The following is a 27758-nucleotide window of genomic DNA, read 5'->3' as shown; positions in this document are numbered from 1 at the left end:
GATCGTGGAGCTGCAGACCAGAATAAGACCGGACTTAGAGGATCAGGAGTTAGAAGGGGGAGAGAAGTGGTTTGTAGATGGATCCTCGAAAATTATTGAGGGAAAAAGAAAATCGGGATATGCGATAATAAATGGTGCATCTGGGGAAGTTGTAGAATCTGGTCCTTTGAAAGCAAGTTGGTCTGCACAAGCTTGCGAGCTCTATGCTCTCCTAAGAGCCCTCCGGAGGTTGAAAGGAAAGAGAGGGACCATATACACAGATTCACGGTATGCTTTCGGTGTGGTACACACTTTCGGAAAAATTTAGGAAGAGAGGGGTCTGATAAATACCAAAGGAAAAGACCTAATTCATGGGGAAATAATCCGACAGATTCTAGAGGCAGTCCGGGAGCCGAGAGAAATATCAGTTGTCCATGTAAAAGGACACCAGACGGGGTTGCAGTTTCAAACCCGAGGTAACAACCTAGCCGATAAAGAGGCAAAACGAGCAGCTCTGCTTACCGTAAGTATTCCCGAGGTGACTCCGGAGGAATCACCTGAGATCCCCATGCTCCCTTCAGAGAAAGAGATTGAAGAATTCAAGAAAATAGGGGGAGTCATGAAACAAGGAAAATGGTGGTTACCTGATGGGAGGGAACTGATCCCTAGGGGAGTGGCAAGGAGAGTATTACAAAGACTACACAAACAGACCCATTGGGGAACTCGGGCGTTGGCTGATCAGTTCCTGAAATTTTTCGGATGCAAGGGAATTTTTGAAATTGCCAAACAAGAGGTACAGGGGTGTGTGGTTTGCCAAAAAGTGAATAAATCCAACTCCAAACAAACTGTTTGGGGAGGGCGGCCTCTCTCATACAGACCATTTGAGAGGATCCAGGTGGACTTCACCGAATTACCAAAAATCGGTAGATATAAATTCTTATTAGTAATAGTGGACAAACTAACGCACTGGGTAGAAGCCTTTCCCAGGGCAAGGGCTACGGCCCAAACAGTATCAAAAATTTTATTGGAAGAAATCATCCCTAGGTATGGGATAGTGGACTGTATTGATTCGGATCAAGGAACTCATTTCACTTCAAAAATTATAAAACAAATTTCAGAAGCTCTGGGTATTAGGTGGCAATACCACACTCCCTGGCATCCTCAGAGTTCCGGGCAAGTGGAAAGAATGAACCGGACACTTAAATCCCAATTGTCTAAACTCATGATAGAGACGAAAATGTCATGGATTAAGTGTCTCCCCCTTGCTTTACTAAATATTAGAACAATGCCCCATTCTGAAACGGGTCTGTCCCCTTTTGAAATGTTGTACGGGATGCCATACAAACATGGAATGCCAGTAGGACACCCTCAAGTGGAGGATGTGCAAATACAACCATATCTCATTGCTATCAACAAAAATTTACAGGAACTGCGAAAGCGAGGACTGATCCCCCAAAGCGCCACTCTGGGATTCGCAATACACCAGATACAGCCTGGGGATAAAGTCCTCGTCAAAGCGTGGAAGGAGCTTCCCCTCACCCCCCATTGGGAAGGACCTTTCCTGGTTCTCCTGACCACAGACACAGCTGTCCGGACCGCAGAAAGAGGTTGGACGCACTCATCTCGAGTAAAAAAAGTAAAGGAATACGACACCTCCAAGTGGAAAGTCACCACCCCTCCGGGAGAACTAAAAATTAGACTTCAGCGTCACCACAAATGACCAGTGACGACCAGATAAGTTGTATCAACCCTGAGTGTGATTGTTTTCCGTTTATACATTTTAAGTGCGCCTATTGTAACCAGATTTGGGTAACCCACTGTTGGGGAGGGTACAAACCTAAGGGATTGTGTACAAAGTGTCTAGAAAAGGAACAGGATTTGACTAGCCGTCTCTTAATACTTGCCACCAGGGCGGGGTTGTTGGAACTCGACTCTCCTGAGTGGTTCCTACTTTTTCAAAAAGGGATAAGAGGGAAGCTAGACTCCAAGGCAGAAGCTTTGGAAATCGAGTGCCGAAAGACAGTAAAAGTACCGTGCAGGACAGACACGATTAAGTCGTCTCGGTGGGCTGCCTTCAAAAGAAGGTACGCCATAAGGACTACAAGGGCCCCTGAAGAATATCCTTGCTGCCGGGAAGATGGTAATCCCCGCCGTATATTTTTATACGGGCGAAGGGCAAGGCAGAGGGATACACCGGTGGGGAATCCTGACTGTCCTGAATCTAGCCATGTGCTTGACCAAGGGAATGAGCCCCGAGGTGCCTCTGGGGGATCATCCCCTAGGGAAGTGTGAGCGGTGCCAGACTGCCACAGATGCCGGACGAATAATTGACTGTCCTCCAGAACAACAAAGGGGGTTTTGTTTATCCAACGGCACTCAGTATAATCTCTGTGAACTACAGGGGGAGGTCTGGTGTTATCACTCAAAGGCAAGTCTTAAGGACGGGCAGTCTAAAACTCCTATGAAAAGAAAAACTGAAGCTTCCCATTTCAGGTATAGGAGAGAAGTGGGAATGCTCCCTCCAATTCCAATCTGCAGCCAATGTAACAAAACTGTCTGGATAGGAGGAAAAAGACAATCCACCTTTTTGGCATATTATAAGGTTAACCCTTTATGTTACAATAAAGCAAACTTAAAAATGTGTACCATGGGAGGGAAAGTATATTGGGAAGGTAGAAATTTAAAACATGAAGAGAAAGCTTTTTTTAATAATGAACCGATAATTCTTGATTTGTTAAAAAGTGGTGATGACCGAGTATGTTTGCAATTCGACCAAGTGTTCTGCTTCTCCAGGGATGAGGAAGGGATGGACCCTGAAAACAAAATAAAACAACTAACCCTAGAGTTAAAGAGGCGAGAAGTGGAAGCTCGGAAAAAGAGGCTAGAACAAGAGAGGCTTAACTCTCTTAGTGAGCACTATGAGCAATTAGAGAAACAATACAGCAATTGGGGATTGCCAACCCCCAACCAGAACCTTTTCATAGATCTAATGCAAGAAATAGCCACAGAATTAGGTCTATCTAACTGTTGGATCTGTGGCGGTTTAAAATCGGCTGAAAGGTGGCCTTGGAAGGGAGAGGGACTAACCCCAGAGCAACTTCTAAAATGGGAAGGCTCTAAAATATCAAAAACAAAACAAAGACCAGAGGGATGGGTTATAGACCAAAGAATAATCGGTACCGTCTGCATTAGCAGAGAAGGAAAAGAATTCACTGATTTAGTAGGCTATACCCTGTGTGTAAGCACACTCATGGTGAATTCGGACAGCAAAACAAAAACCTGGCAACCTGAACCACCCGCGGGCTATTGGAGTCGCTCCCGGGGAAATAACTGTGAATGGATGGAAATAATTGGACTTTGCTGGTACAAAAACTCTGGGGCCAATCCCTTCCATGAGCTAATAGGACTGAAAGAATATTGGGATGATCCGGCAAAGTTGAACAAGGGTTGGGAAGCTCCTGATGGCATATATTGGATATGTGGAAAAAAGGCATACAGCGAGCTACCTAGAAAATGGAAAGGATCCTGCACACTTGGAATAATTCGGCCCTTTTTCTTTACTCTACCTAAAACAGAGAGTAAATCATTGGGAGCCCCTCTCTTTGAGACATTAAACAGACAAAGGAGGGAATTAAAACGGGAACTACCAATAGCGGGAGGCAACCAGAAGTGGAACGAGGAAGAATGGCCTGCCGAAAGAATCATTCAATATTACGGGCCCGCTACTTGGGCAAATGATGGCAGCTGGGGTTACAGAACCCCCATTTATCTCCTCAACAGACTTATCAGGTTGCAAGCGGTGGTAGAGATAGTTTCCAACCACACTTCAGAAGCCCTAGAACTCCTAGCCAAACAACATTCACAAATGAGAGCTTTTGTGTATCAAAATAGACTAGCTCTCGATTATCTGCTAGCCGAGGAGGGAGGAGTGTGTGGCAGATACAACGAATCCGAGTGTTGTATGGAAATAGACGATTACGGAGAAACAATAAAAGGATTGGCTGCTGAAATAAAGAAAGTAGCGCATGTGCCAGTCCAAAAATGGAATTCAATCCTACAAGCCTCCTGGTGGGACCAGATATTCGGGCAAGGGGCTTGGTGGAAGAAGCTAGTATTTTTCATAACTTGTTCAATTGCCGGAATCATTTTCCTTCCCTGCTTAATTCCTTGCTTCATCAGACTAATTCACTCTGTTGTGCAAGGAATGCAGATTGCCACCCTTCCAATCGATCCTGAGAAGGCACAAGGGAAACCTACTTCCCTCTCTAAACTAATGAAATTAGAGGAGGAAAAGGAAAACAAAAACGCGATGAAGGCCTTAAAGAATTTTGAAAATAGACATAACCTGGCACAAGCATATGGTGAGAATTCGTTAACGGACTGGGAAGAAAATGAATGTGAGTGAAAATTATAGTCCTTCCCCTGCAGAATTGGATGAAATAACACGAATTTTTAATGTAATGGATTATTAGGCGGGGGACTGTGATAAATGAACTTGTAAAAATTCGTAGAAATCTAAATAAATATATATGTAGCAATAATAATATAAAATATAAAGTACAGTGTGGCCCACAAGTCCTTCCCAGATCTAGTCGCGAATTCCCACTCAAGAGATAACGACCCTAGCCGGCGCCCATCAACGGAAAAGAATGGACAGGACATGGACCATCAGGCTGACAGGGACAGGCTCGGCGCCCATCAACGGAAAAGAATGGACAGGACATGAACCATCAGGCTGACAGGGAAAGGCTCCGACGAGATACTCATCACCGGACCTGAACACCCCGCCTTGCAGGCCACCGTTGGGGGAAGCAATCAGGCAGACAAAGGGAAAAAGTCCAGCCGAGATATCCATCAGCTCCAACCCGGATCCAACCATCCCATCCAGATGGCCTGAACCAAAATGAAATCAAGAAACACCCAGAACTTCTTTACATATGAGGAGACTCTGTCCGGACGTCTATTTGACTCTATTCTCCAACGCCAGGAAATCAATTCATACAACAATCAAGGACCCTTGGTGAATGGTGCCTGCCTGGAATTTGGCCTCAAGGCACAAAATCCCTATAAAAACCCCGGACAGTCTACCCTCCTTCGTGGATTTGGGAACACCTATACCTTTGGGTATAGACCCCTGTCCACCCAGCGCTGCGCTGTTTGTTTTATTGTGGTTTTTCCTCATTGTTTATTTTTTTTATAAAAATTGTTTTATAATAAATTGGTTTTTTTATTTAACCCAAATTTGCCTTTGCATTTATAACAGGGTCAACATTTTTTCATTCCAAGGGAGGCTCCTGTCCTCCCTAGCAGACATCTGTCTTCCAAAACCGAGACAGAAACATTGATTAAAAAATCAGACGTGCTGTAATGTTGATGTGGTGGGATCAGACCTGGAAAGGGGAAAGATCCAAGTCAGAAAGAGTCTGGGTAGGGGAAGGAAGGCTACCCAAAGCAATTAATATAATCAAATACTAACCAGAACTCCTTAATATGTTTACTTTGAAATCTTTGTTCACAGTAGTATGTGGCAGCGGCCTCAGGGAGACAAAGAGTTACATTGTCCCAGCCCAAACCCCTTGAGAAGGGCGGCCCAGGTGCTCTGATTGGGTTTGAGTCCCTGGGGGTTTCTCCCTTGGTGTGCTTCTACTGGTCCCTGACCCTGAACTCCACCCTCAAAGGTGTAAACCCTTGAGAGTTCTGTCCCTCAAAAACCCCTGCTGTGCCCCTGTTCGGAGCTCTCTGTTCTGGACCTGACTTTGTTCCAATGCTGAATAAATGGTTTCATGAACCGGGAGCCCGTCTCGTTGGTGTTTCATGCTGGTCCCCAGAATCCTGCTGCTTCCCTGGACAAGATCCCGAGGTTGCTGACTGCAGCAGTAGTAGACAAAAAGTATGCATGGGGCAAAACTAGACCAGGAAGAGTTAATATAGTGGCTCACCATTTATCCACAGAGTGAAAAGAGGACAAGTTTCCCCACACAAAACAGGCTGTTCCTCAGCTTCTCCTTCTGACCTAGCAGGGAATTTGGACCAAAGATGAAGAATTCTGCATAGAGCAATGCTCAGTTGTCCATCACTTTTCTATCTACTACCTCTGAGTTCTGCTGCCAGTTGTTTAATATCCTGCTCTACTAACTGCCATCATTACCCCATTTTTCCATCCTTCACCCTTGATTGGTCTTGATTCATCTGTGGAAGATGACGACAATGAAAACGTAACTGTTCAGAAAGAGGCTAAAAGGATGCTCAAACTAAAAGATTTATGGCAAATGTTCAGTGTAATAGATGAAATAGCTGAGGTCAACAGATATCAAAGCAATTTTTCCCATAAGAATTAATGTAACAAGGGGGGGTGGTGCATACAGGAACTCAAGAAATGCATGCAATTTAAAAACACAGGATCAGTATATACAGCATAGAAAAAGGAGAGGCAAGAACATTTTTTACTGTAAGCATTTTTACTGTCATTCTCTGGATGGTTGCCGCTTCATCATTGTCATCATCGTTTTCAGATGAAGCAAGGTAGATCAAATCAATCATGAGCAAAGGATGGAAAAATGAGGATGGGTTGAGGAGGTCTTCAGATGAAATGGCTGAGATCTTTCAGAACAGTGACTGGCTTCAAAAAGCCAGCTGCCAAACAGCCACCATCTCTGCCATCTGTACATTCTGTTTTTCCCCTCCATCCTTCACACCATTACCTACATTTAAAATGTGTGACATTCCTAAGGACCTTTGCCCAACTCCTCCTCTATTAATGAATTAGGAAAAAAATACTTTATCTGTCTTATTAGTACTGTCATAGCTTTTCATGAATGTGTCTTCAACAGATTGTTGGTTACAGAGAATCATGTCTCTGCACTTTGTTCTAAAAGATGCTGCTTGCCTTTGGACACAGCAAAGGATCTGGCAGTTCCATTTCTTCAGGAATGGGTGATATCACCCACCTCAGAGAACTATATGGACTCAAGCTATAGAGGACTTACTCCTGCATTGGAAACCTCCTGTCTTCTCTTGATGCTGGCCCTGTGTTTTCCAAGGCATACCAGCCCTGCTGCTGAAGCAGATGTAGCCCTGTACCCCCATCTTTTCCTGCATGAGAGAGACCACTTTCACTTCTGTCAGTCACAGGTGCTGTGGGCTCTCAGAAATCACTTTTTAGGGCTCAGGGTCTTTTGCAGCAGAGGGCACAGAAAGGAGGCCAGTGAGAGAACTGGCAACCATTCAAGGACAGCAGCTTGCTCCTCAACCTCCCCATCTGGCTATCAGCTCTGTCCCATCTCCTCTGGATTTGGACCAGGAGAGAGAAGTTTATTAACAGTCCCACTCACTGAATAAATCTGATCTGACATTCAGTTCTCCGTGACTGACCTCATACTGGGCCAGTACAGAATGAACTCTTGCAGCATCCCTGGAATGTGGTCACTTGCCTATCTCATACAGACACTTCTTTGCGTTTGCTGAGGAGAGCTTCAGCTGCAGCCAAGGTGATATGCAGGACAAGTAGGAAGGACACACTCTATTTCTTCTCCCAATTTTGCCCCAACACATAAACATCTGAAGCTGATTCTGTAAGTTTTCTTTAATCTCATTCTCAACTCTCCTGGGACACAAAAATTAAGGCTGTTACCTTCCTCATTCTGACCCACTGCATCAAGATCTGAAAGTGGATCCTGGCCTAAGTCAATCCATCAGCAATCATCATTCTGAGGGGCTGCACCAGCACACACTGTGACACAGCATCCTGCTCCTTCCACCGTCTCCAAAATAAATAATAATGCCTCCCAGGTAAAATAATATTATCCCAGGTAAAAAGGACATTTTAAACCAGTTTCAACAACATTTGCTGAGACATCCCACTGTAGTGGGCAGGAAGTAAATATAATTCTGCCTACAGTTTTGGAAAGAACTTGCATGGACTTAAATCTTGAAATATTTGTGATATAAACCAGAGAAGACAGAAAGACAGGCTATGTCTGTAAGACTCTAGCTAGGTCTACGTACTCTGATCTGAATTCATCAGTGCAAATATGGCAGACTAAAACCAGATCAGAAAAATCTTAAAAATGACACAGAAAGTAGTAAAAGATGTGGGAAAACTACATCCAGACAGGCCTTTGAGGGGAAGTTTGTGATAGCACCTTGTGCACACCAGAGGATATAAAATCGTTCATGCATGTTCTGTCCATGCATTTACTGCCTATGGAGCTACGAACACAAATCAATTGGATCAAACAAGCAGATGAAACCTCAGAACAAACATCAATAAACCTTTTTATTCCTCACTGATTCCATAAAAAAACTCATGGAAGATGAATGTGGGATGCAACATTCCAAGTTAAAAATGAATGATGATTAATATAGTTTTATGGGTCCTCAGCAGACAAACTGGGTAGTGTTTGAGAAAGCAACAAGAAAACTATTTTGTCATAACATCCTCATGCTTTGGAAAGAATTTGGTTTGCTTCCACATGACAGACTAATTGAATATGTCATACTACTCAAATGCAGCCCACATTAAGCAGATTAAGAACACATTAACTGACAGAGTTCCAAAAGAAATTTTAAATGGCTGCACACACCATTAGGATCTCTCTAGTCAGAGGGAACACCTATTCTAGGAAGACATCTCTAGGAACAACCCACATGCACCTCTTAAACTATGCTATTTCACATCTCCATCACATCTGGGTCAGAGACCCAGAAAGCAGGTTGGCAAAACTAAACTATATAAATTATAAAGTGCTCTGTTCAGGCTGTGTAGCCAACATCACACATAACCACCTGTTCATTGTCATTCAGTGTCTGAAAGACCTTATATCTGTTTGCAGCTGGTGTGACTGGGTCAACACTTTGGCACATCTGTGGCATGTGACCTGGGCTTTGCTTCCTTCCCTCCCACACAAAGGCAGTGATATCTCACAACCACCATCCCTAAGCACCTGTATCAGAACCAACATTTCTAGAAGATACAAAATACATAGAAGTAAATAACATACTAAAGAAGTACCTCTTACAGGAAAATTCAGCTTGCCTGATGGAATGGTCTTTCAGTAACTTCATTCAATTTGTCCTGAATATTCACAGAAGCATAGAAAATTTGGGGTGGTAGGGACCTTTAAAAGTCATAATGCAAACGTTCTTGAAAGAAAACTGTTGAGGAAAGAATGTGTCACTCTTGCAAGGAAAGAGACAGTGACTCCAAGAGGAGCCTGAGTTAATGTAACCCATTAACATCAGCTTTCAGCTTAATTCTGTAGTCCAAAGATGTCCAAATCCTTGGATGTTTAAGCCAAAGCTTGCTAGACATATTGTGAGATGGGCATCACATCTGCACTGGTGAGATCATTTCTGAATGCCTGTTTAATACGTGTAGCCATGCTGACGGAATGATGTTGAGAAAAAATGAGAAGAGTGCTATAAAAAAAAATATAGGGCTGGAAAACATTCCTTGTAGTGAATGGTTAAAGAGACTTTCTGGATTGCATATTGAAAAGGCTAAGAGGTTACTTGCTCTGGTCTGAGACTACAGGAGGAAGAGACTGCTGATAACAAATAGCTCATTATGTGAGAAGACAAAGGCATAAAAAGAGCTTTTAGTTAGAAACTGAAATGAGGCAGGCTTAGATTAAGTGACAACAACTGAACCATGAGAGTTAAAAAATACTGGAACAACTTACTGAGCAACACAGCGAATTCTCTGTCACTTCAGGGTATGATGAGATGCTGCACTGAAAATGTACAAATAATCCAGGTTTAGATGCACAAAGGTAAACTCTCCTTGTTCATCACTTCCACCAGTGAAAAGGACTACACTTGACATATAAATAAGTCTCCTGTCCAGACAAACAGCAGAAAATGGTTATAAAGAGGTTCAAAGAGATCTTGCTTCCTCATAGTGATTGGGAATCTGAAGTCACAGCATTTTGATAAGCAGATTGGAGCACATAAGCTTCTCCAAAGGGTTTTTTTAAAAAAACAAAAAAATCCCAACACAAAACCCAACTGTCTTAGGGTGACTTTATGAAGCTTGTATCCCCAGTTGTCTGCTTTATGTTACATATTAAGTTCTGCACCTTTAAGACTAGTTCTGAGAACAAAGTGGGGGAGAGAAACGCACAGTTTGTTTTCAGAAACAGCACCCACTGCTCTGCATGCTCCTCCAGACTGTGTTGTCTGCAGCACAGACAGTGGGGGAGACCTCTCTGTTGCTTCTAGTTAGTTTTTAGCTATCTGAGGAAGAGAAGTTCCCTGGACTGTGGCTTTTCTTTTTCTTGGAACTGATCAGTCCTGCTCTGGACTGAAAACCCAGAAAAACACCAGGAGCTCACACCTGTGGACCACTGGGACCCAGGATGCTACATTTTCCAGCACAAGAAGGACTGAAAAACCAAGCAAACCAAGCTACACCCCACAAAAAGGACTTTCTGAATTTGCCATCTCTTCAATGGCAATGAACAGTGAGAGGTTTTATTGTTTAATATTATTAATTTTTCATGCTTGTGAATACTTTGCTTGTTAAATAAACAGTTTTTTTCCACTTTCCTCCAAGGACATCTTTTCCTGAACTGATAGGGAGAGGGGCTAATTGAATCTGCTTTCTAGAGGGAGCCCTTTGGAAGTTTCCTCCCAAATTTGCCCTAAACCAGAACACCAACTCTTTCCTCCTCTCTTTAACATCTATAGCTAGTTTCATTTGCATTTTTTTCATTTCTAATGTAAGTTGGTTCCTAGAAAGTGAATCAGTATGAAAACTTACCCATTTCCATGCATAAGTTTGGACTTTTACCAAGCCTCATTACAATCAGCCAAAGGGGAAGAGGATTTCCAAATCACAAAACTCTATTTTGCGTTGCTCTACTTCCCTCTGATCAAGTCACCTACCACCATTTTCTTATCCCTTTAGATCCACCATAATCTCTCCAGCAACCCATCTTAGATGGAGGGTTGCTCATTTTCCCTCAAGCCTCATTTTTTTGTTTTACAGCATACCAGAATGCTGGCCGAAGGGCCTGTACTATGCATAAACTATGAACTGCTCAGAAAATCCCAGCAGACTTAGTGCTATTAAGCTCATTTATATTGCATTAAATTATTAGCTACTGTATTCTAGCTTGTGAATAGGACAGTGGAGTATCTCTCTGCAATCAGCGCTTTTTAAGGAAAATCCCTATTCAGTGCACTGTCATTCATTGTTCTCTTGACCTTAATCACAGCTACTGGTGGGAACCACTGTTAGTTTTGGCACGCCAAACAATTCCTCCTGTGAAATGCTTGGCCAAATTGGGCCCAGAGTTGGGGCCTATTTGCATGAGATTTGCAGCACTTGTTTCCACCTGTGAGGGCAGGTCACAACAGATCAAGAATCTTACTTTTCCTTCCACTTCTTTCTAATCTGGGCCTCCTGTAGAATTTGAGATCTCAGTCTCAATCCCAAACTGACATTTTGGTCTTAGCAGTAGGATTAGGGTTCAGAGAACCATGAAGGCTACAGCTGCAGGGATACTGGGACTGGAAAAGGCATGCCAAGTAGAGCACAATACTGCACCAACACTGATCTCACCACATCTTTCTTAATCTGGGCCACCCATGGTACTGGGGACCTCAGGCTCTCTCCAAAGCTGCAATTAGTGGTAGGGCTCAGAGAATCAAAATGCCTACAGCTCCAGGAATACAGGGGCTGGAAAGCCTACATTTCCAGGAATTAAAAAAACCCAGTCACAAGTGGTGTTACCCAGTGCTCAGTGTTGAAGACAGCTCTGTTTAATCTTTATCTATGATCTGGATGAGGGGATCAGAGGCACCCTCAATCAGTTTGCAGACACATGAATTTGGGTTGGAGTATCAATCTTCTGGAGTGTAGGAAAGCCCTGCAGAAGGATCTGGACAGGCTGGATTGATGGGCTGAGACCAGTTCTATGAGGATCAACAACATGAAGTTCTGGGTCCTGCTCTTGGATCACAACAACCCCTTGCAGTACTACAGGCTGGGGCAGAGCAGCTGGAAAGCTGCCCAGCAGAGAAGGACCTGGGAGTGCTGGCTGACAGTGACTAAACATGAGCCAGTGTCTGCCCAGGGGACCAAGAAAGCCAATGGCATCCTGGCCTATATCACTAATAGTGTGGCCAGCAGGACCGGGGCAATGATTGTTCTCCTGTGCTTGGCACTGGTGAGGCCTCACCTTCAATCCAGTGCTCAGTTCTGGGCCCTTCACTACAGGAAATGACACTGAGGTGCTGGAGCATGTCCAGAGAAGGGCAATGGAGTTGGTGAAGGGTCTAGGACATAAGTCCTACAAGGACTTATGACTGAGGGAGCTGGGGTTGTCCAATCTCTAGAAAAGAAGGCTCAGGGTAGATCTTATTGCCCTACAATTATCTGAAAGGAGGCTGTGGCAAGATGAGGGCCAGTCTCTTCTCCAGGCATGTAGTGATAGGACAAGATGAAATGGCCTCAAGTTGTGTCAGGGGAGGTTTGGTTTGGATATTAGGAAAAATTTCTTCACCTAAAGGGTGTTCAAGATTGGAACAGGTTATCCAAAGAACTGGTGGAGTCACCATCCCTGAAAGCGTTCCAAAAATTATTTGATCTGGCACTTTTTGATATGGTTTAGTGGCCATAGTGGTATTAATCCAGATGTGATCTTGAAGGTCTTTTCCAATCTTACAATTCTAAATGAACAGTCTCAGAAGTCAGCTTCCTCCCAGTAAAACATAACAAAAATTTCCATGAATTCCTGTAACCATGCATGACCCTAGAAACAAAGACTCCAAAATTAAACAGAAAGCAACAGCTAGGCAGGCAAATAGGAAATTTAAGCATGTCTGTCAGTTCCTGGGACCAATGATGGATTTGCAGGTTCATTACTGGGATCATGAAAGAAAACCAACTGTTTTCCCTCAAGTAATGGAGGCCGATTATATTTGAATCAGAAGCAGCAGCTGAGGTAAGGAAGGAGTGTGTACACACTTGTGCTTATTTGTGTTTGCAATAGTGAGGCAAAGACTGGAAATCAAGAACGATATGAAGTGAAATAGGGTGAAAGGAGTGCATGTTGGAAATATGATTTCTGCTTACTGAGAAAACACTATTTCTTGGCTTTAAAGAAAAAGCAATTTCTTAAGCAAGAAACTGGCCCAAGTGGAAAAGCCCCAAACAAGTCATTGAGCAGCTCCACAGAAAGACCTAAAAAGTTCCCATGACCTTTCTAAAAACAGAGCCCTCACCTTCCCTGTAATGTGTCCCAGCACAGAACTGGAAACAGGGAGACTCACAGGGATGTAGAGAAGCCTGAGCACCTCTGAAATTTAATTCTCATTTTTCCCTATAGGAGTGAATGTAATTAGTGCTGTTTTAGAGCTTGGAGTCAGGATGGTCACAGCTAATTTAAAACACATCCAGGATGTTCAGTTTTCTACTGGAGCTTCTGTTCATACCAGGAATGTCTCAGTAGCTTCCCTGCAGAAGTCCCCTCCTCAAAAGTGGCAGCACTATTCCATGCATTGCTTCCATGTGCCTGCCACAATCCTCCAGTCCTCCTGGGCTTGAGAAAATAGCTCTGCTCCAATACTAGAACCCAGGAAGCAGGTGAAGAGTAGCATGGGATTCTGCCCCTGCACCGTCACAGGTGCTGCCTGACATGGTTTACAGACCAAAATCCTGGTAGAAAAACACATGCACAATGCCATGGCACCACATAGCTCTCTCTGGAAAAGAGGCTGGGGGAAAAAGATCTCTGCTTCCCTGGCACAGGTCCTGTGTTAGGTCTGATGGCCTACTCTACCCTGCAGGTGTGGACAGCTGTTTTCACTTCTCTGTGCCTCAGGCCCTTATGCAGAGGCTAACAGTTAACATGAGAAAAGGAATCACAATTTTTTTTTGCTTGGTGACTTTCTGGTTTTCCTAGTGAGTTCTGGTCCATGACATCTCTCTCTCTCTCCACCACCAAGAGGCTGAATTTGATAGGGACAAGCCATTCCCTCTTTTTCTGTCCTGTGACCCCAGGCTCAAAACATGAGAGCTGACAGCAGTTTTCTAATTTGCTCCATTTTCTACTTCCCTTGCCCCATGACTGCTGAGGCTAGTGTGTCCTTGTTTCAGCTGGCACAGAGTTAATTTTCTTCATAGTAGCTGGTATGGTGCTCTGTTTTTGATTCAGGTACAATGCTGTACTTAGGATGAGAATAATGTTGATAATGCACTGATGTCTCAGTTGCTGGTAAGCAGTGCTGTTGTAATGCATTTAGAAAAAATGTACCCCTGAAAATGCAGAATGTAAAATTCTTTCCCTTATCTCTTTCTCCCCAGTTCCCCTTATTGGCTGTGTGAAAGTAAGCCACCCTCTTCCCCCCGCCTTCAAAAAGAGGCGCTCATCAATACTCCTTCCTCTTTCCCTCCTGCTCTTCTTCTCTGCGGGACCCCAAGAAATAAAGCTGCACTTCCATCTCAGCAAAGGAAAGGGCCTTGTTTTTTAGTTCTTCTGTTCTGTGCTATACTATCTCCCTGTTTCCCTGGCTGCAGCTGAGTGGACAGTGGTAACAGAGAAGCAGGGGACATAGAAATTACAGCACAGTGCTTTTAACTCAAGGACTTTTCATTGTCTCATGCTCTGCCAGTGAGCAAGTGCACAAGGAGATGTGAGGGAGCATGGCCATGACAGCTGACCTGAACAAACCAAAGGAACATTCCATACCATATAATGTCATGTCCAGTATATAAACTGGGGAGAGATGGCTGAGAGGCACCAACTGGTGCTGGGGGATGGGCTGGGCATTGGTCAGTGAGCTGTGAGTGATTTTACTGTGTTTCACTTATTTTTCTTAAGCTTTTCTCCCTTTTATTCCCCTCCCCCCCTCCTTTATATTACTATCATTACTATTAATATAATACTGTATTTCAGTCACTAAATTGTTCCTACCTTAATCCACAAGTTTTACCCGTTTTTTTGGATCTTCCTCTCATCCAGCAGATTCCTCATGAACTCAGATACCAGTCCTATTTATCACCCTTAGCAGAGAATATCCCATAACCCCACATTCCAGGATCCACAATGCTTTCTCTGTCTTGGCCAAGTTCCCATGTCTCTTGGACGTGTACTGGTGCTGCACAGGCCCAAAGAGAAAGCAACAGCTGCAGTCCCAGACTGTTTGTCTCTGACCTACTGACTGGAGATAAGCACATGGCAAAAGTACTCACAGTGTATGTTACATCCTTGTGCAAACAGAAGCAGAGCCAGGACAACCTCTCCCTCCAGCTAGGCTGTCTGGATGCAATCTGGGTATCACCACCTGTATCACACTTTGGAGAACTTTGGTGCAGGTGGTTTTACCCATGATCTAAGCCTAGACAATAACAGGATTCAAAAGCAAAGCAGTTTCCTCAGAATGGCAAGATGGGAAGCACTGAGAAAGTATCTGACAGTCCTTTGGCAGCAGTGTGCTCCTGTGACAACCACATTCATGAGCGAGACCCAAACATGCACAGCTTCACAGGATGCTCAGCACAAAGTATTTGAGAGGATTCTGGAGCTGTTTCTTATCCCAACAAGTTGATATATACCTAGGTCCTCCAGGGAAAATAGCTGCCATGGCAGGAAAACCTTAGAAGGAATGTCTGCATTAGAACAGTATGAGATTTGGTGTTCAACCCTGAAAGGGCCACAGGTGAGCAAATATCTGCAGAGAGATGACCAGGATTACCTGCCATTCACTGTGTCTGTATAGCTCTCGTCTCTCCCTTCCTGACAAAACTGTACAGCTTTAATGTGTCTCTCTCAATAATATTAAGTTGCTCTTCCTGTGGAGTCTGGCCAAAAACCAGGATAATGGCAGATTATGGAACATGTATCTGTTTCTCCCAACGATATCCAAGAAATGGACTAAGAAATTTAAACCAGTTCTCTTCTGAACAAACAAATTCATCTCTCTAGTGAGGAGCTCTCACACAAGCTTTTACTCAGCCTATTATTGCAATCACAGAGGTGCTGAGAGATGAGCAGTGAGCTGTACAGAAGCTGAATGGCAGCATAGGTGGGCTGCAATCTCACACAGTAGACCCAGGTTCCAGCTTCAAGGCAGGCTCTGACCTTCCCAATGCACATATACGGGGGTTTTCCTCTCTTCTTTCATTTAATTTCATTTTTTCTTTTAGCCAGGGCACAGCAAGGAGGCCTCACTATACTTTTCATCTGATGTGTGGTGCCACAGACTGGACGTACCAGCTTTGCAAAATCTGCTCCTCAGCCTCCAAAATCCCCCTGCCATCTGGGCCTTTTGCTTTATGTCTCAAGTCTCTTGTATCTTCTGGCCATCACAGCGTGCAGACATGCTCTGTCAGACCAATTTCAATCAAAGAGGTAAATCAGAAAAGCTCTCAGGGCACAAGGGAGACTTCCCAAGAAATGCGAGTGAGTGGCAACACATGGGAACCTTCCCCACAAGGCAGCAAGCAGAGAAGAAACTACAGCTCTGCAGGGTAAGAACCAACTGTTAAACACTGACAACAAAAATTCAGACTAGCCAAAATTCATATAACTGCTTTACCTGTGAAATACAGGTTTTTTTTTTTTTTAAAAAAAAGCTGCATATAACTAATGCTACAAAAAAAAACCCAGCATTGGGAATCCTGGGGCTTTGCTGTACAAACGTAAAGGTGTTTTCAAAAGAAGAAAGCTTTAATTAAGCGTCCTTAGCCTGCCAGACTATCTGCCCCTTAATGCCGTAAGGCTGGCAAGAGGGTAGGTGAGTCCTGCACAGTAAGTTTTAGTACAACCCGATGTGAGGACCCAATCCTAAACTAATGTAAGTGCTGTCACAGACTCCATGTATCAGGCCCCAGGACCAATAGATGGTAATTGTTATGACAAATCTGAAGCCAACTGTAAATCTCTGTGGTTGTTTCTTTGCTCTGAACTGTGGCCATTTGTGTTTACGGCCACAAAAGAGTAAAACTTCAGCCTGTCCTGAGACTGACAACTCTAATTAGTTGTTAGCAGCCTGGACATTGGGAAGCAGAGCAAGCAGTCCTAATGCCATATCACCCAGGACAGGGCTGTGTGCAGTAACACAAGCTCTAAATTAATCCCAAACACAACACTGGAAGAAAAAAGTGTGCTCTTAACAGAGGGAACAGAGGGGTGCTGTGTATTGAGAGAAATGCAGAAGTAACATGTGTACTTTCAGCTCAATCACATAAACCTCCATACAATTTACTTAGGGAGAAGCAGGGAGGATTTCCATCAAAGTGGAACCTAACTACCAGGTCAGGCTTTGTTAAGACAGGTGGTTCAATATCATGCCCATGGCTATGAATTATTTCATTCTTTTACCAATTAAAGTCTCTAAGTTTGCAAACACTGAACTTGCAGAAGGCACAGTTTTCCTTTGGCTTTGAATGCAGACACAGTTGTCTCAGAACATCATTCTTAAGCTCCTGAAGGTGCTAAATGAACCAGAACACACTAGAATTCTAGCCGGTTGGACAGCCCAAGGTTTCCCTCTCTTGGCAGCAAGATCTGTACCACGGAGAGCAGCAATACTGAAACATGAATGAAAGAGTAGGAAAGCTCTAGCCACCCCAGAAGCAGAAAAACCATCTTCTGTCCCCAAGTTAGCTCCTGAACTGTGCTCCTCAGCTTGGAGGAGGGTATCAGGATGAATTTCACCAATGAAAACAATGAAGAAAAATAAAACAGTCACTACAAATAACTACACTGAGAAATTAAACCAACCAGGTCCAAAATTCTTAGCAGATGGCTCCATAGTGCAGCTCAAATGGCCAAGCAGCAAGACAGATAAGCCAGCTCAGCCACAGACAGAGGGGTCAGCTCCGGCCCCTGACAGTCTCATTTCTTAGACTCCCTTCATAGCAGGGAGAGTTGCAGGGAGCACTTAGGAGCCAAAACCTCAGTCTTAGATACTCTGCAAAAACATCTCCATGCCCAAAACATATCTCAAGAGCACTTTTAAGAAAGCAGGTAATATCCAAGCTTATATTTCAGGAGGAGGCAGGGCACCAGCAAGAAGCATTGACATTGAGCTATGGCTTCAACAGTTGATCGAAACAGTTTAATGCATTTCCAGTTCCAGCTGCATGGATCCAGCAATGTTTCTTACTTATTTACAGTATCAACCCCTCCCCTGCTCCCCACCCTTGTGTTTGCTACATAGATAACAGGGGAAATTGATGCTGACTATCGCCTGCCTGATGTACAGCACTGCCAACGGGTTCAGCAGGATTTTAAAGAGGAATGAGTCAACAGTGTGTGACCAGGAATAACATTTGCCAGTGTGTGAGCTTGAATAGGAAAACCTATCTGTGCTCACCTGATCATTAGTTAAAGTGACAATGGCAACAGATGCCCTAGCAGGATGTGTTCCGGCAATCTTCCAGGTCAGGGCAGAGCCAGACCTGCTAGTCACCAGCCCTATAGCAATGCCTGTGTCTAGGACTATAAATGGCTCTTGAAGTCCTGATAACCATCCCTCCAAAGCGAATGTCAGTCTGCTTTCCTGATTATACTTAACATTCACTACGCTTTGAAGATAAAGCACAATAACCCACCCGCTGCCTAATATGGCAGAACTTTATCTAAGGGCAGCAAGTGTAATCCTTTGGAAATCAATCACATATGATTGTGGGCTAGTACTTTAGATCCAGAAGAGGAAAAATTCATAGGCCATGTTATTGCAGGGAAGGAGATACTCAGGTTAATTTCTTTTTTAATCTTTCTTCCTGCAAAGATTTCACCTGCTGTGTGATCCCAACATGGGAAACAGGGCCAACTTTCAGACTTGACTATTGAAAACAAAGTCAGCCCTATGTAACTATCCCCCTTTCCTCCTACTCTTCTTTCATTGGGCACTCAGAGACATCAAATACTCTGCCAAACACAAAAATGGCAGCAGCAAAAATATGCTTATCTCTTATCTTCAGAACTTGGTGAAGTAATTAACAACTCAACAGAGGACACAGGTGCTCTTCTACCAGGCTTTGATGGTTATCCAAAGAGGGAGAAGCCATTCAGATGGTCAAGTGTGGGCCTGAGACAGCAAGTAGTGAGTGCTGTGAAGGAGGATAAACCCATCTGCAGGAAAATATGGGAATAGATATATCAAGGATCAGGTGGGATTAGGAGTGCAGCATTGAGCTAGACTTGGACAGAGATGTGCAGTAGTTTATGAGATGTTCAGGACTGGCAAAGCATCAGAGCTGACATAATATTATTCAAGCAGGAAAATGTACTAAGATTGCAATTTTCACCATATTGTTTTATGAGGCTCTAACAGAGCAAATGTCATATTCACCATGGTAAGGCAGTCACCTCAAGGGCTACCTCCAGCAACAGCCAGAGCTTAAAAGTCACTACTGACCTTTGTAATTCCTGGAAATACTGTTTTGACCAGTCTTTTAGGCTACATGGCTAATACACATTTTTCAAGTTTTTGTTATATACTTGCTAAATTAGTAGCATCCTTTTCACTGATCCACACATGCATACTTTCTTTCCTCTTCTCATACATATCAGCTCAAATGACACTATGGTGTTCCAAAACCCAGACTGCTGCACATTTTCAAGCCCAGTGTGTTTTCACAGCCTTAGACTAGTTTCCCTACACAGGGTGGCCCAACCCTCATTTTAAACACACCTCTGCAGAGGATTCATTTTTCTGCTGGGATTTTCTCAAGTACCTGGTCCTGAAAAAAACCTTGATAACTTCAGTGATAGCATTGATATTATTAACAGCACTTTGCCACTCCATTAATATTTTAATTTCAAGACTTCAAAGTACTATGTTTATTGTGCTCCACAAATCTTCAATGAGATGGGTCAGTTTTATTCCTGTTTTGAAGATACAGTAAAAAATGACAAGACATTGCCAATCCAAGTGGTAGATTCCCAGGAGTTCTGACAAGCCCGGTCTCTCACTCTAACCATTAAGCAACATTTCTTCGTCTTAAACACAGAGATATAAGGCTGCACAGACTTTCATAAACTTATTAATCTTCCAAAGCTTTACACTACAGACCAAGAAGTCCAGAGATGATCCATCCTGTCAGAGACCTGACAATAGACAATTTCAGCTCATAAGCTAAAAGAAAAGCAATTTCTTCTGCTTTATAAATACAAAAAGAAAAGTAACTTTTTCTGCTTTCTAAATAAAAAAAAAACCACTAAAAAGTCCAAACACCTTTTTCTGACAACTGACTTGTTCTTTTTGTCTTCCTATTCTCTTTCCACTATTGCAGTGCAGTTGGAAAAGCCTATTTTGGACTAGTATGTTACAATACAGCACTATATGCATGAGGATGAAGGGAGAAAACCAAGGGAAAAGGGAAACACAGAAACAGGTCCTGACATCTAATCTGATCTGCTGCATTGATTTTGCAACTTTAGCTTTGGAGCAAATCAGAGTAACAGCCACATTACTATCCAGAATGTGCTGCTCCCTGGAGTGAGGCAGTTCCATAGGAGCTCCCATGGTCACACAAACAGGCGGCCTGCATGCACACACACACACATGGCCCCGAGGATGTGCATCTCCGGAGCAGTGCTCTGATGGGATGTGCAGGCTGGGCGAGGTGACAGAAGTGCTCATCACAGAGGTTGCAGGAGCCACATAATCCCCATTTCCAACAAGATGAGAATTCCAGAGCAAGCCACTGAACTGATGAGCTGCCCACGCTGGAAAGCTGTATTTCAATTAACCATAGCAGCCCCTGCCGCACCCACATCTTTCCAGCAGCATGAACGAGGAGAGGGATAAACAGAGACTGTGCTGTTTCTTAGTCTATTTTCTGCATGAAGGGAAAGGGAGGAGGCTGTAAAAAGGACAAGAACAATTCTTGCCCTACTTTCTTGGTTTCTTTGGTTTTTCTTACCAATTGAAGGAGCAATTGACAGGACTGAAACCAAAGCTGCCTGCTGAGGCACAGAACAGGCTGCCACCATGAAGTCCTTCCACATTCTCCAGGCAGGAGGAGATAGCTTAGGTGTACACTCAATATGCACCCAGCTTCCACACAGGACTGAATTGACACAGTACTGATTGACAAGGGAAGGAAACTGTTTGGGTGGGCTGGCACATGGACTATATGACTGTTATTTGGGCAAAATCACAATAAAACATTGCTTGGCCATGGAAAGAGCTATAGGAAGAGCATGTTCAGCTACTCTTTACACAGAAGTTCATCATATCTCTGCTTTCTTGTGGGTCACATCATAGTCACTGCCCCAGATAGCTTCTGGCCTAGACCTACCATCTTTCTTGTGTGGGGAATCATGCCCTTCCCCTTCAGTCCAAGATTCAGGTCTGTGATCTCCCTCCAGACCACCTAGCAAGACTGAACTCATCCCAAGCTCAGCACTGCTGCTCCCTCTGCAGAGGCAGTGAGGGCCAAGTGAGGTCCATACAGCTTTCAAACAGCAACACCAAACTGGGGACACCAGCAGGTCTGATGGTTCTTTGCTTCCAAGTGAAATTTTACTATATCTGTCATCGTCTCTTAATGTGACCAAGATTTGCTGCCATGTCCCTTATGACTGAAGCAGGCTGCCTTCCTGTACAGCTCAAACCAAGACGCGTCTTCACCCTACTTAAAGGAAGCTTCTCCACACATACTTACTGCCTGGAAATCTTCACACATTTCTCTATCTCCTCCTGTAATCTAAGCCTGCCACGATCCTGAATAGATAGAGATAATTTTAAAAGGGGCTCTTCAGATACTCAAAGTGCCTGCAGGATTTCACACACCTCTGTTATTGCTGTGCTCCCAGCAGCTCACATCTGTGAGCAGTTTGTCTGGTTGGTTTCAGCCAGGTTGTCTGCTCTGGTCTCACTTCTCTTATTCCTGGGGAGTGAGCTTGGGAGAAGTGTGGCAACATGTCTGATGAGTGCTGCTGTGCTGTGTCTGGAGGCTTGTCAGTCACAGTCCACAGGCAGCATGCCCAGTGTAAATTAACCTGTTCCCTGCCTGCCCCCCCCCTGTCAGATCTGCACTGCTCAGAGTTCTCTGCCAGTGTTCAACAATTGAACCATACTAATGGGACAAGATCTGCTAAGAGAGCCAAGGCATTTTATCTGGCTACCTTCCCCCAGTCTGATTCAAAATCTTGTAAAAGCACAGACTGCTTCATGTCAAAACACACCTCAACAGCTGTGGGAGCTGAGCAGGAACTCACTTCTCTGGAGGGAGAAATCACTGCAGGGAAAGTATGGAGATGTCACCCAATGCAGCATCCCACCCTCTCTGTTCACCTCTGTGTACAGATACTGCCTTCAAGTAGGGCTGGGAGAACCACCTGTAGCCGAAATCACTCCACACAACTGCTAAAAGTCAGTTTTCTGTTACTTGCAGCCTGGTTGCATGAAAACTATTTGGGAGTATCCATCCCCTGTTAGGTCTACCTATCATTGCCTTTCAGGCAAAATGTTTCAGGCATATCCAGGAGTAACTAAGTTGAAGAAAGCGTTGTGGCATGGAAATGGTCTAAATAACATTCACTTTCTACCTTTTGAGTACTTGACTTTACAAACTTAGTAACATATCCTGAAGGTATTTTACACACATGTAATGCACACAAACACACCTAGTAAAGCTGCACTTATTCCCTGACACGTAAATAGAAACCACTGTACACAAATGCATACAACACCACTCCCTTCCACTTGCAACATGCTTGCCATATGGTACCCTGTCCTTAGCCTGGGCCTGACTAATTAAATATAAACTGTTCAAAGGTCCCCAGGCAAAAGAGATGTGTGTCTGCTCAGCCCAGTAAGAAAGGTCAACCCTGCCTAGCCCCCAGGTTTTTGTGTACATAGACATTCAGGCAGGCACTCCAGCACTGTACGGTTGTACTCACACTGTACGTTGAGCTGCACCAGGGCTTCTCGGGGTCTGATGTTAAATCCATTGTACCTGGCTGTCTGACACTTATAGGTCCCGCTCATTTCTCGGCTCACACTCTCCAGGTGCAGCTTCCCATTGTATGTCTCCATCGTCATTGTCCCTGAAGGCATGGGTGTTTCCTTATCTACCCGGGACCAGATGATGGGTGGCTTTGGCTTTCCTCGAACCTCGCACTGCAGCTCAGCCCTGGAGCCTTCCCGTACAGTGATGGTGGACTGACCCTTAGGGACACTGATTGTTGGTGGCACTACAAGAGAGACAAGAAGGGAATAATTTTACACTGAGTTTTCATAAAGTAAGGAGTATTCTTCAGATGCTTCTGATCCAACAGCCTTTAACTCCAAAGGTTTCCACTTGATGCACTGCAACCCCCCTCTACAAACACACTGTCCGTGCAAGTTATCCTACAGGATCTGGAGCTTCAGGGTACCAGGGAGGATTCCAGCCTTTCCAACAGTGTGTCCCAATATCCATGGCAAGGGCCAGTTGTATTGGAGCAGACTCCAGGCTCCCATCCCTCTGTTCACAAAATGCTATCCAGCTGCAGGGATAGCATCAAGGAACAAAGAGGCAAAAGCCTCTTTGATCCATTTCTCAATTTCTGGTCAGTGAATTTCTCAAGTGGAACTGCAGTGTTTTGGCCAAAAATAGAAGTCATGTCTGCTGAGATATCTACACACCTTATTCAGGTCAGACCAAAAGCAAGACTTAAAGGATAAGTGCTTGTAGATCCCATCTCCAGCCTCCTCAGAGGTCCAAGATCCCTGTTTGTTCCTAAACCACAGCAAGGAGTCAGCTCTTTTAAGTGTCTTTGCTTATTTTACTTTTATTACATATTTTACTTTTAAACTTTATTTCGTTTTTATTGATGAATGGACTGTGAATTTATCACACCAGTAAACCTCTGGCTAATCTGAGTGAGAGATGGGTCCCAGCAACAATTACTCCTGGCATCCCTTTGAGGTTGGGAAGAGCTCACCCAGCAGAATTGCTGCTGAGCTGAGGCTAGAGTTGGAGGCACAGTAACACTCAAATATCCAGCTATCAACTGACAACCAAAACTTTGCTGATAAACAAAGCTTAAAAGAAATCCAGTGAATACAGCATGTCAGTGGGAAGAGGTTTGCTGTTCACATCCCTAATTCCACCAAGCACCCAGGAAGGGATTTTTGTGCTAAACCACATGTAATATTGACAATTTATCTGTGTTAAACTTGAGAGTCAATAGTTCAGCTGAAGTAAATATGGTCACAATCTTTTCTGAAAGCTCCTTTTTCAGTCCTTCCTGCTGACAGTGGCAACACTTGGATTGACACTTCCATAACTGCAAGGGCCATGTATTCATTTCCATTTAAATCAAAATATAGGACTACAGAAGGCGTAGCAAGCTGGTCTGACCAACATTAGCTCAATTCAGCTCCAGCAAGGGAGAGTGTGCTATGTTAATTGTACATGTTACAGCCTGGAGCTCTTTATGAACAAATTTAGGATAGATCCAGCCTAATCTCCCTCTGCAGTGACCTCCCTATGCAACAGGGAGGCCATATTTTCAATTTGCAGGTCTCCTGTGAGCTGGGGAATCTCATCACATCCTGTCTTGCATGGTGTGAAAGGATGGCAGCACTTTCAGTGCTGATGCTGCCACTTTCCCACCTGGCAAGCAGCAATTTTCTCCACAGGTAAAGCTGTAAATTGCATTTGAAGATTTTTTTTTTTTTTTTAATTAAAACTATCTCCTTGGAGCTGCTCAGTGGAGGCAGCCACTTTGATGAGCTCAGACTTTACTCAGTGGGGAAACATGGAGCCATTGCTGCTGTCCTCTTGCTCTGATCTTGTGGTCTGGGGAAAACCTGGTGTTTTATATAGAATCATGTTGGAGGTAGCTCATTGCTGATTGTGGGGATGCTGCGTGTTGGACAGTCTTGGCTGCTGCATGGAGGGGAGCTCCAGCAGGGATGGCAGTTTTCATTCCCTGGGACACGAAGCGGTCCTGGATGGCCCAAGCTGCCAAAGGGAAGCTTCAATATGCCCCAGGCTGCCCTCCTTCTTTTCCTCATTGGCAGCATCTGTACATGCATATGGGACTCACTCTCCTCCAGACAGGCACAGGGCAACCTGTCACTCAGACACCTCTTTTAAGGCAGCAACTGGCTGGTGCTTGGACCAACACCTGCACTGACAGACACTGCCAAGCCTCTTGGTGGAATCATCAGTGGTCTCCCAGCTCTTCACAGCCTCCTACCCCTGCAGTCTTAAACACAACTGCACTCTGCCATCTAATGATCTTGGGCAAAAAGAATTGTTGCAAGTGGTATCAGCCATACAAATTTGGGAGAGCCAATTTTGCACCAGGATTGGTGAGTTCACCCAATTTTGTTCCCTGTTGGCATAACAGGGTGGGCATTGGCTGGCATGGAGAGGTCCTACCTGTCATGGCTGTCCACAGAAAGGAAGGACCATTCTTCAGTGTTTAGTGGATCCATGGCACAGTCAGGGCTCAGTCTCCAGGCTGCCAACAAGAACTAGATGCAATCCTATCGGGAGCAGGCTGACCCCAGTATTTCTAATGGGAGACAAGGGCTTCCCAAAGCATCAACAATAGTTGCAGCACTTTTTTCTGGGGAGCTGAAGTTAGCAGCATCCAGAATCAAGAGTGAGATCAGCCTGGTCTGTGGATCCAGCACAACCAGGGACTGAGAAGTAACATTCTGTGAAGGTGCAGGTCAAAATCTGTGGGCAGCTGACTCCCCTGAGGAGTCTTCCATCAGATTACTAATGCAGTGCTATTTTGTGCTGGACCCTCATGGTCCTGGAAAGGCAGCACAATGACATGGATGTAATGGAGAGCACAGCTGGACCCACCATTTCCCCAGAAAGAGAAAGACAGCCTTAAGACTCTATATTTTAAGTCTCCAAAGTGACTGACAAACACTGACATATTTGTCCTGTCCTCGCTGAGCCATGGGGTGAAGCTCTGACCCTGATTTTAGGAGGAAGGCATTTATAACACTGGGACTCCTACAGAGAGTGCCCAAGACAGACTGTATTTGCAATCCAGTAAACATTGCAAGTTTTCACAGAATTTGTATCCTGGACAGAACTCTGAAAAAAAGGTACGTTCTTCATAAACAATGCCCAAGAGAAGAAAGAACAGCTTTCTTTCTCTTTTACTCTCTTCTAAGAAAAGGGAGACTTGAAATTTGCTGAAATACCACCACTTCTTCCTTTTTTCCTTCACAGTGTGGAGGTTTGTTTGAACAATCACACTGTAAAGCTGTCTCTGTAGCTTTGACTGGAGTGCACTCTGGACTTTTCATAAGGAGAAAATATAAAGGAAGATCTGCTTGGTACATAATACATCAGTCAGAGAAGTTGTAACTATTACCTATCTCCAATATAACCCAAGTGCTTGCCTGAGGGTGTAAGACCTTTCCCCATTAGCATCCAGGACATGCATGTGAGATTCTTCAAAAAAGTCAGGGGCGTGGGGCTGTGGGGCAGCCAGTGATGCCAAACACTCCTCTGGGGTCCCCACCTGCCAGAGAGAGGCTCACCTGTCTCTGAGGAGATGTTCACCTCCACACTGAGGTCAGGAATGGGTGCTCCCTGGAAGGTAGCCACACACAGGTATGTGCCATAGTCACTGAATCTCAGGTCAATGATCTCCAAGCTGCAGGTCACAGGTGGAAGCTCAGGGTCATTGCGGGTGATGAGCAACCGGTCTGAGAATCTGGCTGGTTTTCCATTCTTGTACCACGAATAGACAACCTTCTCCTGGGGGACAGCATCTACATGGCAAGAGAGTTTCAAGTCCTGGCCTAACTGGATGGTCTCGCTCTCTTTGATCACATCAGGAGTGATTTGAAATGTGGCATTCTTCATGGCTGAGATGAACAGAAGTGCAAAACTAGTTAGGGATATCAAAGTATCTTGCATGGGACAGGAAAACTGTATTTTGCTCCTCAAAGCAACATACAGTTGCTTTCATCAAGGAAGGCAACATTTCCATGCAAAATCTGCCCAAAGACCTCTCCCACTTATGTTCCCACAAAATGTCCCAAAAGCCTCACATATGACAGTCTGGGATCATCCAATTCAGGATATGCTACAGTCCAGGATGAAGCTGGAAGCAGTGCTTGCACAGCTGTTGGTCTGGGAGCAGAGAAGCTTGCACAGGCACTTCTCCAGAATATTAAATACTACTAAATATCACGTTCACCCTGAGCTGTACAAGAACAGCCAGAAGGAATGCGATTCCCCCACCCCCTGAAAACACATTCTCAGAGCAAAGGAGCAACTTACACCGCACCAGCAGGTTCACAATCTTCTTTGCTGGGTTCCCCACATTGTTGATGGCCGTACAGTTGTAGTAGCCCGAGTCCTCCACGCGGACCCCCCAGATGGTGAGGTTGCCTCCTTGCACAAGGCTATTGGGAGGCATTGGGCCAGGAGAGTGGGACCAAACCACTTCTGGCTGTGGGTCACCACCTGTCACAGAGCACTGCATGGTGATGTTGTCACCAGGGTTGACCACCAGAGTCTCATTGACAGACAGCTTCAGAGCAGGTGGGGCTGGAAAAGCACAAAGAGGGACACTTCAGAGCTTGCGAAAGACTCACCCACTTGCCTGTACACAGCTTCATACTTTTTATGATTTGTTCTTGTTGATGGCTGGTTTGAGTAGGGACAGCTGGAAAGATCTATGAATTGATTACAAATATGAGGTGTTTGTGAATCTAAAGCATGATCATTACCATGTCTCTGAGTGAGAACACTCTGCTCTTTTATGGCTAGGAAACAGCAGGCAGGACCTTGCACTGCCCCAGAAAACACTCTACCAGTAGTGCTTAGGACTGGGACAAAAAGC

At 44.4% G+C, this 27758-nt stretch overlaps 1 protein-coding gene across 2 annotated transcripts in view; it reads right to left on the bottom strand.

Moving 5' to 3' along the window:
- Positions 1 to 27758, bottom strand: part of MDGA1 (MAM domain containing glycosylphosphatidylinositol anchor 1) — a 170626-nt gene that overhangs the window by 70809 nt on the left and 72059 nt on the right. For both annotated transcript variants that reach the window (XM_005530614.2, XM_088053005.1), the window contains exons 6-8: positions 27194 to 27463; positions 26446 to 26775; positions 22845 to 23138 (exon numbers count right to left, since the gene is read on the bottom strand). In XM_005530614.2, the coding sequence (XP_005530671.1) occupies positions 22845 to 23138; positions 26446 to 26775; positions 27194 to 27463 (894 nt within the window). The remainder of the gene's footprint in view (positions 1 to 22844; positions 23139 to 26445; positions 26776 to 27193; positions 27464 to 27758) is intronic.

This window comes from Pseudopodoces humilis, chromosome 3 (genome assembly GCF_049639895.1).
Source record: "Pseudopodoces humilis isolate 2021_Gansu_Grassland_sample_001 chromosome 3, ASM4963989v1, whole genome shotgun sequence".
Lineage (NCBI taxonomy): Eukaryota > Metazoa > Chordata > Aves > Passeriformes > Paridae > Pseudopodoces > Pseudopodoces humilis.
Note: the sequence above shows the minus strand (reverse complement) of the source record. Positions and strands in the feature narration are given on the sequence as shown.